The 15,117-nt window shown below is 42.6% G+C and overlaps 1 protein-coding gene across 1 annotated transcript; it reads right to left on the minus strand.

Moving 5' to 3' along the window:
* Positions 1-4,272: 4,272 nt before the first annotated feature.
* Positions 4,273-8,502, minus strand: LOC147429735 (uncharacterized). The gene is made up of 2 exons (XM_086495975.1): positions 7,249-8,502; positions 4,273-7,013 (listed from the first exon to the last, which is right to left on the minus strand). Exons 1-2 carry the CDS (start codon positions 8,438-8,440, stop codon positions 4,552-4,554), a joined length of 3,654 nt encoding a protein of 1,217 aa, XP_086352101.1. The 5' UTR covers positions 8,441-8,502; the 3' UTR covers positions 4,273-4,551.
* Between the last annotated feature and the right edge of the window lie 6,615 nt (positions 8,503-15,117).

Here is a 15,117-nt window from a genome sequence, read left to right on the forward strand (position 1 = left end):
ATACAAAGAATTGAGAAATATAAGAAAGAGAATTGATGTTTTAAGTGTGGAGAGCAAGGGCACACTTATCATGCATCTACCACAAGAAATGGCAAAAAGGACTCTCTTTATGCTACCCATGTCTCTTGTCCTATAGAGATCAATCAAGAGGCTAATCAACTATGTTATGCATGGGGTAAGGTTAGAGATCAAAGTGCTTTCATTCTCTTTGATCCCGGCTCCATTCATAATTTGATTTTGGTTGAGTTAGCTCAAATATTGGGCATGAATTGAAAGAAAATGTGATAGGCTATTGATGTAGTTGGAGCCTTGAGTTACAATCACATCATTAATTGAAAAGCTAAGGCTCCACTCGTACTTTGATTTTGGATGAGTTAGCTCAAATGTTGGGCATGAAAAATGAAGAATTGAAATAGGCCCTTGATATAGTTGGAGCCTTTGAATGGAAACAAGTTTCAATCACACATTAATTAAAAAGCTAAGGCTCCACATACAGAGCTACACATCCACTCTTGGAAGAAGAATCTTGTCTTAAGGGAGACCTTCGCTTATTTGTGGTGCGGCTCGGGAGAGAAGGTGGTTTCTCTTATTCAACAAGCCTCTCAACATGCTCACTCCCTTGTTGAGAGTTTTGTTCTTGACAAGGAGTTCTTGTGGTAAGAACCATGTCATGTGCAAACATCAAGGCTTGCACTATGGATCATGCTTCATACAATCTTTGCACTAAATATCTTATTGCATTTCCTTGTGTCGAAGCCTCATCTTCTTTAAAAATAATTTCATGCCTCTTAATCTCATTAAGTGTATTATTCTCTATGGTTATCTTTAAACACCTTACTTTTTTTTTTCTTTCTTTCTCTTTTCTTTAATCCAAAAGCTTAAAAGTTAGAGAAAAGAGTGCTAACTCCTAAAGAGTAAATGCTAAGATCATTGTCTACTTTATGCAAGAGAGAAAAACTTTAGGCTTTGATACTAACGAAACTTTAATTAACTTCTTGATTTAGTTATAAAGTCATATTTACATTTTTAAGTGCTTAATTAGCATCACTTTACACATATATTCAAACTAGCATGTTTATAACAAAAATGAAGATTATCAGTATGAGACGACAGAAGACTCAAGGCCGGATTTCATAAGGCTGACTGTGAGTGCACGTGTGTGCGGATATGTGCGTGCGCAGTGCGGTGCGGTGCGGTGTGTGCGGGGAAGGGGAGGAGCACGAGAGTATGTGGGTAAAGCAATCTCAGGAACAATGAGTGAAGAGTTCCTTATTCTTCATATAAAAGAATAAGGGTATGTACACACGATGGACGAATGGTTGGACACCGGACTTACGGTCCTGGACAAATGCACAACGCTTTTACCCTAACAAACTCCCACTTAAAGGCGATGTGCCGATAAGTGAGACCTACTAGCTAAAATAAGGAGTACATGCACTTGTGAGTGTACGTGTGCGCGATGCGGATGCGTGCGAGAAAGAGGAGGAGCACGAGAGTATGTGAGTGGAGCAACCTCAGGAACAATGAGCAAGGAGCTCCTTATTCTTCATATAGAAAGAATAAGGGTATGTACACACAGTGGACGGACGACCGGACACCGGACGTCCACCGACCCCGGGCCAAAGGCACATTGCCTTTACCCCAACACTGACACCCCCCCCCCTAAAAAGGTTTTTCATTACTCATGTTTTTGGAGCTCTTTACATAGATAGAAGCTTGAGTATACATAGAATTGTGGAGGCAAAGATCGCCATGACCCAAACAACTTAGCACTTTCTTCGATCATCATATGTTGTTCTACTCTTTAAAGCATCAACGAATGATCAATATAATAATATAACAAAAAGGAGTGGAATCCATAGGGCCTTGGGTATGAGCTTGAGAAGAAGAAACTCCATAACATAATAGTATATGGACTACTAGTAGAGACTCATGAAGTTTTAAACAGTCTAATAACCCTCTCAGATGACCTCTGTAAATCTCATAATTAGCTTTTGGTTTCTTTTATAAAGTTGTAGAGTTTGAAAATACATAAATCTTGATGATAGAAACTGCAGTCCGACCTTGTATGAGCGAGTAATGTTTGATTTAGTGAAGACTATTTTTTCCCCTTCCTTTTAAAAATATTAGCTTTGAATTTCTAAGAGGAGGTGGAAGAGTGTGAAGTATGAGAGTATGAACGTGGAGGTTTAGCCTCTTTTAAAATCTTTGAAAAGAAATATGAATGCTCTAGGTCCTCATGTCCATCCAGATACCCTTCTACCCATTCTACCTCTTGTACCCACCCATCATAAGCCGTATTCTATGATTTTGAGTTTCGTGGAATTCTTGTGAGACCTTAGAAGTTTTTACACACTTATAAGTGGCTCGTTCTAAGCTGAGTGCACTTCCTTGCATGCATGATTGTCCATCAACATGTGCTTTCATGTACTTTCTCTCTTGTAGTCATTCCTAGAGAGAGAGAGAGAGAGAGAGAGAGAGAGAGAGAGAGACCAACATTGAATCTCTCTCCTATGAAAAATGAAATTTTTTAGTATATGTAATTAAATCTTTATTAATCATTGTGTTGCGTTTGGGTGCAAGTAGTTTTTGCTCCACTATGGGCCACTTGGCACTTAATACAACCCAGCTCTATCATACTACGTAAATCTATTTCTGGATTCCTAAAAATATTGTTCTCTTAAAAGTATCAAGCTTCGAGTTCAATACTCATCGGATAGATATTTGAGGTCTCTTGGGATTGCTCCTACAATGTTAAAATTTCTCTTCTTCTATCACCTAAGTGTGGTAGAATGGTTATCCCAATTCCCTATAGATCTTTGAGGTCTCTTGGGATTGTTCCTACAAATTTAGATTTCTCTTCTGCTTTTGTCACCCAAGTGTGGTTATCCCAATTCCCTCTTGAATAGGAAGCCTGCAGTTCAAGACTCATCAAATAGACCTTTGAGGTCTCTTGGCATACTTCCTATATGACATTTCAAACTTCTCTTTTCTTCTCCTTGTACCACCATGATTGCACTCCTCTCTCATCCACTTCAAACTCTTCATCAATGTCATCTTACTAAGATGAAATATATGACGTAGGCGAAATCAACTTGAATGAAATGTAAAGCTTTCTTCTCTAAAAAGAAGTGCATACTCTTTAATTTCACATAAAGCAACTTTTCACTTTAATTCATTGCGGAAAAAAAGGAGGTAGTTCTTACCCTAGTACAACTACATGGAAAGTTAGGCTACATTCATTAGTTTTTCCTACAGAAGTACTTTCAGTTTGGCCTTTCTGAGACCCTCGACCAAAACAAGCCAAAAGACAAACTACTCATCTGTTAGCCTCTCCCTTTTCAAGAGTAACAAGAACTTCTTCTTCTCTAAAGTTAAGAGCTAATTTAAAGCTCCAATCGCAGATTGTGTGTTTACTGACCATGGTTGGTAGTGAAACAATGCCCACCTGTAAAGCATAATAAGTTTCAGTCTGATAAGCCATGCAAACCAAAAATCGTATGGCCATTCACAACCATTCCTTAAACAATGCTCCACCAAGGCCATCTAGAAACTAAATCAGTGGATTGCCTTGACAATGCAAGCTAGTAAACACGATATTATCCAACAGATGTCAACCCCAACAATGAACATTCTTAACGAAAAACAGAGCCATTTCCACTCTCCGACAAATACATGCCCTGCCCAGGGCAAGACAAACCACAAACTAGCATTGTGATACCCGCTGTCAACCTGACAGGCACTAGAAAGGCTTCACCTGCTAGGGTTGTTTCGATAGTCCATTTGGCAGGACTAATAGTATATCATTTGAACAACTTGCATAGCTCTGAAACAATTGCCCACAAACAAAACGCCAATTCACTGCACGCATGCGAAACTGAGGGCATGAAAAGAAAGAGCAATCTCCACATGTGTTCAACCTTGAGATCTTGGCTCTGCAGGAACCACAATGCAAAACACTCCTGTAAACAAACATTAACACCCAGAAAGCCATGCAGAAAATCCTCTTACCATAACCAGAAACTGCATATTATGTAGGCCGCTTCTTGCCTAACTGTTTTACAAACTACGAGGGTAAAAATCTACAACCATTTCTTTACCAAAAAAAAAAAACCTAACACCTGCAACCCCAATATCATGCCTCTTAACTCCCACATCTTCTAAGCAACTTTCCCTCATGCATCCCACTAAAAGGACATTGTATATCAGCCCTGAAGGATGTAATCTAAAACCCTGGGCAACCCTCATTGAAGAGCTTGGGAGCTACAGCACTTCATGAAAGTAGAGAAGCCTGTTCAAAATATCCATACATCACTATAACTCTCACCCAATACGCTAAACAACCAACAATGAAGGGACAACCCGTTGAAATCACATAGACTAACACATATCATCATGCCTCTTGAGTAGATATACCTGATCATGCAGGCCTACAACACACTGAAGGTGAGGACCCTGTACACACTTTGTGGTAGAAGCCCATCAAATGCTCCAGGCCACCTCCCTCCATGCAAGATCAAAAGAAAAACAATCTGTGAATTCCAAATACAATCAAGAAAACTGTGTGCTTCTTCTCATCTTCTGAGTGAACCCTACTGCATGCATAGGTGCACCGAGCCCAACAGGAGGGAGCTTCCTCTTCCTAGCAGATGGGCCACCCATTCCTGCTGCACCTTCAGCTTCATGCGCGTATGGGTCACCCGCTTGATATATCATTCTTCTATTTTCCCTGCTTAACATCCTGAATCTATCATCCGTACTGGGACGCTTATCCGGAAACCTTGGTGCAGCACCCTCATCACTCCCAGAATCGTGTGTATAATTGAAGTTACCCTTTTGAACATGAGAAATTCTGACCCTTGGATTATTTCCCTGACAGCGTAAATTGTCTGGCTGCCTCGAGCGTTGATTCCCGGGCCAGCTTGGGGCATCCCAGCTCTCATGCAGCTCATTGGCACCATGCCATGTCTGCACATTTTCCTGGGAGAAGCTTTTATAGCTCTGTTTTGGGGGGATAGAGCCTTTCCGGACATTCCCGTGACCCCACTCATCTCCCAAATCATTAAAACTGGTTCTTTGTTTACCTGGTGGGCCTCGCAGCATGCTAACATATTTTGGACAACTCTGGCCTTCCCAGTCAGGGTGCCCTCTATTTCGCTGTTGCTGGAAACGGGGCGCACCCATTCCATTTATTTTACAATTTTTTACCAGCATCCTTCCCGGAGAGTCTTCATCACTTAAAGACGACAGCTCACAAGGACCACCAGAGAGGTCGGCCGAGTTACTCCTTCGAAGAAAACCTTTCCTTTCATAGGGAAGAAGTCTTATTTCTTCACCAGCAACTATGAATGTACTATCAATTGAAAGTACCGCGCATACAAACTCAGGATCAGGCAAGCTTGCCACATCAAGGCTTCCATCTCTATCAAGATACGTTACAAGAAGCCTTCCACCTTCAAGAAGGCCACTGTCACACAGAAGTCTCTCAAGCAGCTCATTTAATGCCCCTCGTGCCAGTTTGAAACTCAAACCTCGAGGTAGCCCCTTGACTACAATCATGCAATCCGGACCTGAAGCACAGCATCCTGAGGAAGTTAGACCATTCCAAGTTGTTACTGGTGGTGGTGATGCTCCCACTGAAATTACAAAATCCGGTCGTTTGACAGGCTCATCACCAAATTTTCTTGGAGCATAGGTGATACTACCAGACTGCTCTGTTGAAATATTATGAGCTTGCTTTTGCCTATCCATTTCTGTGCCATAGGCAAGTGATCCAGGAGGCTTACACTTGGGAGCTTTGCTGTAAGAGCCTGACCGATACCTTGCGCGAGGTCGTATATATTGTGGAGGCCTTAGAATGATGTAGGATGCAGGACTACCTCTGCATAAAAAGATCTGTGTGCTTTCAATGTATTCATCCATAATGGCATCCACAAAAGTCTCTGAATTGAACTGAAAAAAAGCATAATCCTTTCCTGGTTCAGTAAGTACAAATTCTAAGTAGCCTGCCTGATTGCTCTTTCTTGCAATAAAGGGTAGAACATCCAGAAAGACCTTAACCACATTGTTAATCTTAAGTTCCTCTCCTCCAGGAGGTACAGAAATCACCAGGCAGCGTTGTGGGTGAATAGTACCCTTGTGCCTGGACATAAGAGGAACAGAGCATGTATCACGGCAGATGAATACATCATCCCCAATCTCCTTCAGAAAATCTGGGTTCTTTGTGCATTTGAAAATAAGTGCATCAGCCATCATTTCAGACGCCACTTCCACATAGGCATCACTAGAATCTGGAAGAAGAAAAACAGAAACCACATACTTTGACACTGTGCATCTATCAGAGCCCTGCAGAGCTTTGGAAAAGAATGCTTCCAGGTAATCTTTGTTCCATTGAGGTTCTGGTATGTTGCCTACAAAGAGAACTCTTGCTGGCCTCAATGGAAGATGTTCAATCGAAGGTCTCACAGCAGTGCAAGTTGAAGTACAACCTTGAATGTTAAAATGATACCCGTCAACTCCCCATTCAAATACATCAAGCTGATTTGCTGCAAGCACGATCTGGGCCACCTTATCAGATGCTAGCTCTATGAATGCAAAGTCCTTGACTGATTTTACTGACTCTATTTGACCAAAAGTAACAGGAGCAAAATCAAATCTTTCCAGGAATCTGTCCATCAAACCATGCAAAATCTCTTCCAGATTATCAATACCATCCGGAATGCAACCCACAAAGACAGACCTCTCCTTTGCAACCACCATTCTATTAGTAGTTTCATTATTGATATCTGCACGTTCAGACCACCTCCAAATGAACGGTACAAGATGACTATAAGGAATACAATTTGTGGCAGGCAGTTCCCTCAAAGAAAGCTCCTGCAGCCCGTGAGATTGCTGCATGCGATCAAGGGCAACAATGCGCCTCTCTTTAAACCTGGCCTTCGGTGGACCAGGTAAATGAATATCCTCAACTAATGTCGATTGTTCAGCCCGCTTACCAATGTGCCAGACATTTCCTATCCATTTCAAGCCCAGAAAAAGAACATAATGAGTTACATGTAATGAGCCAACAATACTGCATGCATGAAAACTGCTCTGTTTGGTACGACATCAGAAATATAGCACAATGGCCTTTCAAATATCAAAAATTTACATTCACACATAGCTTGAAATAGCAGCTGAGCAGAGTGCACATCAAATTACATCGGTTGCCAAAGTTTTTCAAGACACAAAATACAGAGGCAGTCCTACCTTCTGCATCGCATAATACAGATGGCACTTGATCTGCAACTTGGCCACCTCTGCCAGGAGTGCCTGGAGAAAAGCGCTTGATTGAACGGCCATTGCGAACAACTCCTCCCCTTCGACCATGGCTGGACTCAGAGCCTGAGAACTCTGATCCTGCACTGGGCTCCTGCCCTTTGCTCTCAGACCCTCCTGCTTCAATACGAGCAGGATTTGCTACTCTCTCGAGGACTGGTTTGCGAATTCGACCGTGACATCTACCTGAGACTTGTTCAGAGCCTCCATCGGAGCCTCCATCCAAACTAAAACCAGGAGGCTCATCGGGAAGGAGAGTTTCTAGCACCGTATGCTCTCTCAATTCCAGCTTTGAGGTATCCGACATCACCCCTCCATCCTGAACAGATATGGATACACTTTGAGCCCTAGATGGGCCCCTGGCTCGATTTGAACGTTCTTTGCGATTTCTTCGAGCATAGGTAATTTCTTGATCTCTGTGCATGTTCGGCCTGATATTCAAAGTGACACCTTCATGATCAACACATTCCATGCTAGCGGCATTTTTTGAAGGACTTCCATTTGGATCTGCCATTGATGGTTCATGTAAAACCGCGGTCTGAACCACAAAATGCTCTCTAGCTTCAAAATTTCCCTCAGCTGAATTGAGAACTATAGCGCTCTCAGGAGACTTCAACGACTCCAAAGGAGTATTGAACCCCCCTTTCCCACTGTCAACATAGCAGTTCAATTGCGGCAGGTCATCTATCTCACCATGTCCAGCAATTCGTTCCTCTATACCAACTACATGTGCAGGCTTAGGCAGTTCAGCATCAGTTTCCTGCAATACATGAGAGCCCTTCTGACCAAGAGCAAGATCATCATCAGGCACGTCCTCATACATCTCTTCACTTTTGTCAACAGTTGATTCAACAATGGGAGCAGGAGCTTCAGGGCAATTTGCCTCGACCAAATTACATAACCCTTCATCTGAAGTCTTCACCTTGGCATGAGAAACTAAGGCCTTTCTGTAGTACACAGCAGGCCTGACATGGCGCTTGGTCCTCTTCACACGAAGACGCACCTGCCTGGCAAATTCGATTATGAATTCAGAGTTCCTATTGCTCTTCTGAAGAACAGCACCATTCAGCACCAGAGAAGCTCCAGCGTTCTCTTCCGGCGAGCCGTCTTCTGCAGCTGCCATGGCTTCCACAAGTCGGCCACGCTAAGGTTTTGGGGTTTTCATCAGCCAAACAAAATATCCTACAGCATTCCTTTTACTTTGGTCTAAACTTTGCAAATGGTTAACAATTCACAACTTGAAAAATGAAAAAAAAAAAAACCCTAGAGTGCGAACAAAGGGGCAACAAATGCAAAAGGAGAGATGGATTGGAATAGGTGGGTTCAATTTTGAGACCACCTATTTGAGGGAAATCTTTGTAGATGCCCCGGAGGATGAAAGGGGAAAAGGGAATGAGGGGATAGGTGGCGTGTGTGCAGACGAACAGAGAGGGTCAACGTCAAGTGCCGCCTGAGCAATGCAAGGGACGGGAAACGAGGGTAGATAGATAGGCAGAGCGCAATGAAAAATTGCACGTCGATGCCTTACGTGGCACCAGATGAAGACATGGGCAAGGGGCACTACGAGCATGGTTTTTTCATTATGAAAAAGGGGTACATAGTATGCACGCAAAGGCACTGGGTGAGTTGGTTAGCTCGACAAGAGAAGAAGCAATATGTTCTCCGTGCAAGTTCAAATTTTACCTTTCCCTAGAGGTTTTGATAGGCATGCACAACGGTGGCTTGTGCAGCAGAAGGGAATTTGTAAAGATTCCAGCGCTAATGAAATAAAGTAGAGCGAGTAGGTGGGTTTAATTTTGTGCAAAGGGTTCCTTATGGGGTATCTTGGAAGATCCCCATTGTATGAAATAGGAAAAAGTCAAATGAAATGGAAAATAGGTGTCTCGGCACAAGAAGGGGAGTTTGTGAGTAGGCACATGTGGGCAATGGTTACCTAGTGTGCGCGTATGTCGCACGTGTCAATGCAAGGAACTTGCCAATACCCCGTGTGCGAGCCACAAATGGCTCCAAGCACACAACAAAGCCTAAACTAGTAAGCTCAAAGAAGGCGATGGTGTGTCACTCACCGCTCTACGCTTGCATTGTGGAGGATTCCTCGCCGCAAAGAAGAAGGAGCCGCCGCTTCGCCGCGCTCAACCGCTTCGCCGCCGTAGTGCCGTCATCGCAATGCTCGATCGCACACTCTCTTTCTCTCTCTCTCTCTCTCTCTCTCTCTCTCTCTCTCTCTCTCTCTCTCTCTCACGCATACACACACACACAAGGAGATGAAGAAGAAGAAGATGGAGATGGAGCAAGAGCAGTCTTCTATTGCACAAATGAGAGAATGAGTGAATTTTAGGTTTAGTTGACTTTTATATGAGCTCGCCCCATTCACACTTGGGCGCCCATGCTTAGCCAACTAATCCCTTGAATGTTCCAGTTAGAGTGCACCTCTCATCGGCGATCACTCTTATCCTTTTCCTATTGGACCGACAAGCCCCGTACCTGACTCTACCAAATAAATAATACAATGTCCGCCGTAGGTTACAACGTCCGTCTCGTAGGTGATAGGGTGTCGTGAGCCGTGAGGGTTAACATGCCCCCCTTCCTGATGTAGATTCCGTCCTCGGAAGCTATTGAGTTGAAGCTCGTTCGTCGAGGTGGAAGAGCATTTGAGATGAATGTCCTTAGCCTTCTTCAATCACTGCAAAATCAAACAACATCGGCACCATAATTGCATTCTCATAAGCGATGAAAAAGCACATGTAGTTTTAGGCAGACAAATTGATTGGTAACAGAATTTTAAACAATTTTTCAGCAATAAACATTAAATTGCAATATAATCAAATGCATAAACAAATGTAAAGGTAAAAAATTAAACAAGTCTGGGGTCGCTAATTTAACGGTCGAAAGGCACTAGAGATCGATTATTAATACCATGGGTAAGCTTCTTAATTTTCTCTGGTCAATTAAGTTGTTTAATCACGAGAGCCAAGTATTTCATGTTCGAGGGCTGACTAGAGGCTATACCTAGAAGACCTTGTAGTTAAGCTACGATAAAAGGAATTTCTTATGAAATCATGGGCTGACTAGAGGCTATACCTAGAAGACCTTGTAGTTAAGCTACGATAAAAGGAATTTCTCATGAAATCATCGCCTGATTGATTACCTTTTCTTTGACCCCCCAAAGTCTTTTCACAGTGATTCAATTTTGATGTGTGTGCTTATTTTGTATGCCTTGGGTTTTTTGCTTTTCGAGGAAAAGCGCCCACACTGGGAACCTCTAGGGCTCTAGTACCATAGGCGATACATGTGAATGAAGTACCCAATCAAGCTAAGATTTCTCTTTCAACTTAAGATTTTACATTGTGGCACTTTGATTTTTTGTTTGTTCATTTTCAACATTTTAATTTTGTAACTTTGGGGGGTCATATAACACTGATACACCTCCCCAAGCTCATCACACAAGTAAACTTCCTTTATAATACTTAAGCTAAAGGTCAATAGGGTCAAGCCCACTAGAAAGCCCTAGTACATTTCACACAATGCTGCCGAAATCGGATTAAGAACCTAAGTAACCATTGATTATTAGGAAGGCATTCCCCATGGTATTAAGAGAAGATCTCTAACACCTAACTTGGTCAAACTAGCTTAGTCGGACTGCTTGCTTTTTAAACCTAGACAAGTGCTTATGACAAAAAATTACATTGAATTTAATGTTTGGTGCTAAAAAAATGTGATGGATATTATGCTACCAATCACAATCAAAGCAGACAAACATAGATGCAAAAAGATAAGCGGCAATGCTAATGGACAAGAAACACCTGTTTGTGTTGAGGGTCGCGCTTGATTTGAAGAGTGAGTCGAGATAAAGATTCCATGAAGGTCCAAATCCTAACAACAGCAACACGCTCCTGTACACACTAGGAAACACAAGAACACCTCTAGGAGGCACAACAGTGGAAAAAAGAAACTTTGCTAATCACTCAACTCTAAAACAGAAACACTCCTATCGTACTAATTCTACCTACCCTCCATCACTCGAGTGATGAGGATCAAAGGTGTTTGGCATAGGTTTTTGTTTCAGTGTACCAGATGCGAATGTGTAGGTCCGAGTCAATGTTTTGACTTTTATTGTGCATACTCGTTTGCTAATTGCTCTTGCTCTTTATTATTTTTGTTTTTTGTGAGTATAAGTCTTTATATATACATTCCCTAAGATTGGAGATTAAGAGGTCAGGGAGGAAGGTTGAGAGGGAAATAATTCAATAGGCTAACGTGAATGAAGACTTCCCCCCTTCCTTGGGTAGGTCATACTGTTTGAAATGTGGTCACCCTTTGAAACCAATTGTTCCAGTTGGTAATAGGTGAGGATTTTTGCCAGTAGTTTTCTATTACCTTTGGTGCCTAGTCGAGTTGCAAGGGTGGTAAGGTACTCTCCCAGGATCGAACTTGAAGTGGTTCATCATGTGATTGTAGGTGGAGACTGTGGAGAAGCTTTTACCTCTATGGATGCATTACATGAGGAGCTAAAAGCTTCATGGGACTCCCCCCTTCTTGAGCTAGGTGGAACAAATCGTTCTTTCTTTGATACCCAAACTAGCTCTGGAGCGGGTGTGTAGCATTCTGTGATTTTTTTCTTTCCGCGATTGTCGATTTGTTTTGGAGCTATAGGATTGGGTTCATATGGATCAGGTGACAGGTAAGAACACAATCTACGTTTTGGCACCCAAATTTGATCATTTCCTCGATAGTAGCCTTGGGCTTCCAATAGTCGTTTAGGTATCCATCGCAACATTTTCTTACTTTTCTTGGAGCGAGTGGGACATTTCTTACAAGGCTTTTGTTTTTTAGCACTAGCTATGGTCGCTAAAGAAGCTTTAGGGACCCACTTGTATGTTCTTTTTGTTACATTAGGATGAGTCTTGACAGAAGCTATATGCATGGCTTGTTGCATATTTAAGGGTACGGGCATTTCATCCCCCTCAGGTATTACCCAGGTTGTCCCCCTATTTCCCCAAGTGTCTATGGTTGCTTCTAGGTGGACCCAATCCACATTGTCCCACTCAGTCATCCCAGGTAGTACATCCATATAAGGAGAATCTTCCCCAAAATTAGTGTCCGCTTTACACGTGTAACAATACTGCAATGGGGCCGAGTGAACTGTGGTGTCAGATCTGTGATCAATTATAAACATATTTCCTAGAGGATGTGCTCGACCCATCACAAGATCCACTCGAATGACAGAATCTTGGAATTGCAAGTAGACATGGTTTTTAACCAGTCATGCACCATTTTTGCTTCCCTCATGAAAGGACGTCCTAAGATCATCTCTGATGCCATAGCGTGTTTGGAGAAATCCATAACAATGAAGGTAACTCTTATTTTATGTCCAAAGACCTTGATCTTGAGATCTTCTAGCATTCCGATAGGTTTAACGATAGACCCATTGGCCATCTTCACTACTATGGTTGTGGTCGCAAGGTGAGTTCTTCCCATAGCTTCCCAGCAATTTTTAGTCACAATGCTAACCCCAGCGCCACCATCAAGGATTCCATTCACAGTTAATCCCTTAGTAGTGATTGGTATAGTCGCATTGGATTCATCACCCTCAAAGTATTGCCCCAACTTGTTAACAGGTATTTCTATAACAAGGTTCTCATCTAGGTTGGGTTGTGGATCTAATTGTTCCTCCTCTATTGGCATCTCCCCAGCTCCATCCATCTGTGCAAATTGTGGTAGCCCAAACTTTAGTTCTCCATTGAGGAAGGCTCGAAGAGCTGAGACTAGCTCAGGGTCTTTATATAGTTTGGACATGATGGTGGTTCTAACTTCTGAAGACATGAAATCCATCAATTTGGCAATGTTTAACGGCACCTTTTGGCCTTGAGTCCCTTGACGTGGGGAATATGGGATCTCCATTTCTTCGATAGGATCAGGTAGTCCCTCTTTAAAAATTCTTTCCATCAAGAAGTGAGTACGCCCACTTTCCCATGACTTTAAGTCACTTTCTTCTTGGATGACACTAGGTATGTCCAAGGGTCTATGGACTTGGTGAGGTTGTTGTTGCGTAGGGAACACGGTGTCTGTAATCTGAATCTTCGTAGGTGCTGGTTCTAGATCCCTTTGGGTATCTTCTACCAAACTCCTTAATTGCTTGACTCGCTCAATCTCCTCTGTAGGGTTTGGGTAAGTTCCTATCTTCTTTTTGGATCCTAGCCATTGTGGCTCATGAAGATCTTCCTTGTTGGTTTCTATGTTAGTGGTCGTTTTGGTCTCCATGGTTTCGCCTGAATCAGAATCTTCTTCAGCGTCGTTCATATATACGGGGTCATCACCAGTCCCTATGTTGGTCTTTGAACTGGGGTCTGACTTCGTTGCTTTTCTGCGATCTCTTTCTTCGTGTTTTCTTCTTTTTCTGAGATTGGGCAATTGAGGCCGTGTCTCTTTCCTCAAGAATATAATTTTGTTTTTGGAGCATCGATCGTGTGAGTACGTTTAATGGTACCACAGGTGTACTTTGTGATGGCTCCTCGGTAACTTTTAATGGCGTGATCTTCGGTGCATTTGGATTATTTGGACATCTATCAAATGATCTATGCCACATCGATTACACATGAGTATCGGCATTGTAGACGTGCTCGCTTGATTGGTTTGCATTAGTGTGGCGTTCTTTTGTAGCCTAATAGGACACTCGGCTACACGATGTGGACCTCCACACTCATAGCATTGAAGAGGTGGTCTCTTAGTAGTGTAATTGATATTTTGGCCTCTTGCCGCAAGAGCAGCTACTTGATATACAGGTTTGACTTGTCCTCAATAGTCCTCCATGTAGTATTGTGGACTTTCTTCAAGCACATCCATCCCATAGGCGATATTAGGATCTATATCTTCCTCACAGCCTTCCAAACAAGAAATAAATGACTCACAACCCACTTGATTCACAGAAGTGATTCTCGGATGTGGTGGTTGTGGTCCTAGCAATGGAGGTGGTAAAGGTGGTGTTTGAACAACATTTTGGGCCCTAGGGACCATGTGTTGTGATGTTTGTTCAAGAGGTGGGGGCAGCATCAATGCAGGCACTCGAGGTGTGTCTGTCCATGCTAAGGTTGGTCTATTGGCCATCGCGCGCTTAAATACTATGCAATCCTTAGCTTGATGACCATACATTCCACATGCATGCAGTTCCCATTGAATTTTACTCTAAAAGTAGGGCATTCACTGGTACTATGCGGTCCATAGCATACTGAGCACCATTGCTGCTCCCTTCTTGGATACATATGATTGTTTTGCGGAGCACGATTGTCTCTAAGACTCTCTTGAATAGCCTTGGTGAGATCTGCTAAAGTCATCTCAAATATCTTTGGCTCCTTAGCAATAGGCTTTAGGGTCATTGGTTGATGCCCCGATGCTTGCGAGCTAATAGATTTAGTCTCAACAGACACTCTTTCTCCTTGAATCATTAAATTATCCTCCAATTGGATCGCATTGGTGGCGACTGCTTCCCAAGTGGTGATACCTCTAATGACTAGGCCATTGTAGATATCCTCATGTCGTAATCCCCTAATGAATCTATCAAGCAATTGGTTATTGTTGAAGCACTCATTTGGATTACAACGAGAATTCAAATGCTTCAAGCGACTTATAAAGTCTCTCACCGACTCTCCTTTCTCTCGTTGGGCTTTCTGGAGCTGAGAGGCTACACCCCAAAGCACTCCATCTTGTATGTATTCTTTTAAGAACAGTCTCCTAAGAGTAGGGTAAATCGTCTTTTCTTCCATCCTTAGGGTTCTATACCAATCCCGAGCCTTTCCACTTAAG

The sequence above is a fragment of the Adiantum capillus-veneris genome, chromosome 22, assembly GCF_014529385.1.
Source record: "Adiantum capillus-veneris isolate H3 chromosome 22, ASM1452938v2, whole genome shotgun sequence".
Taxonomy (NCBI): Eukaryota; Viridiplantae; Streptophyta; class Polypodiopsida; order Polypodiales; family Pteridaceae; genus Adiantum; species Adiantum capillus-veneris.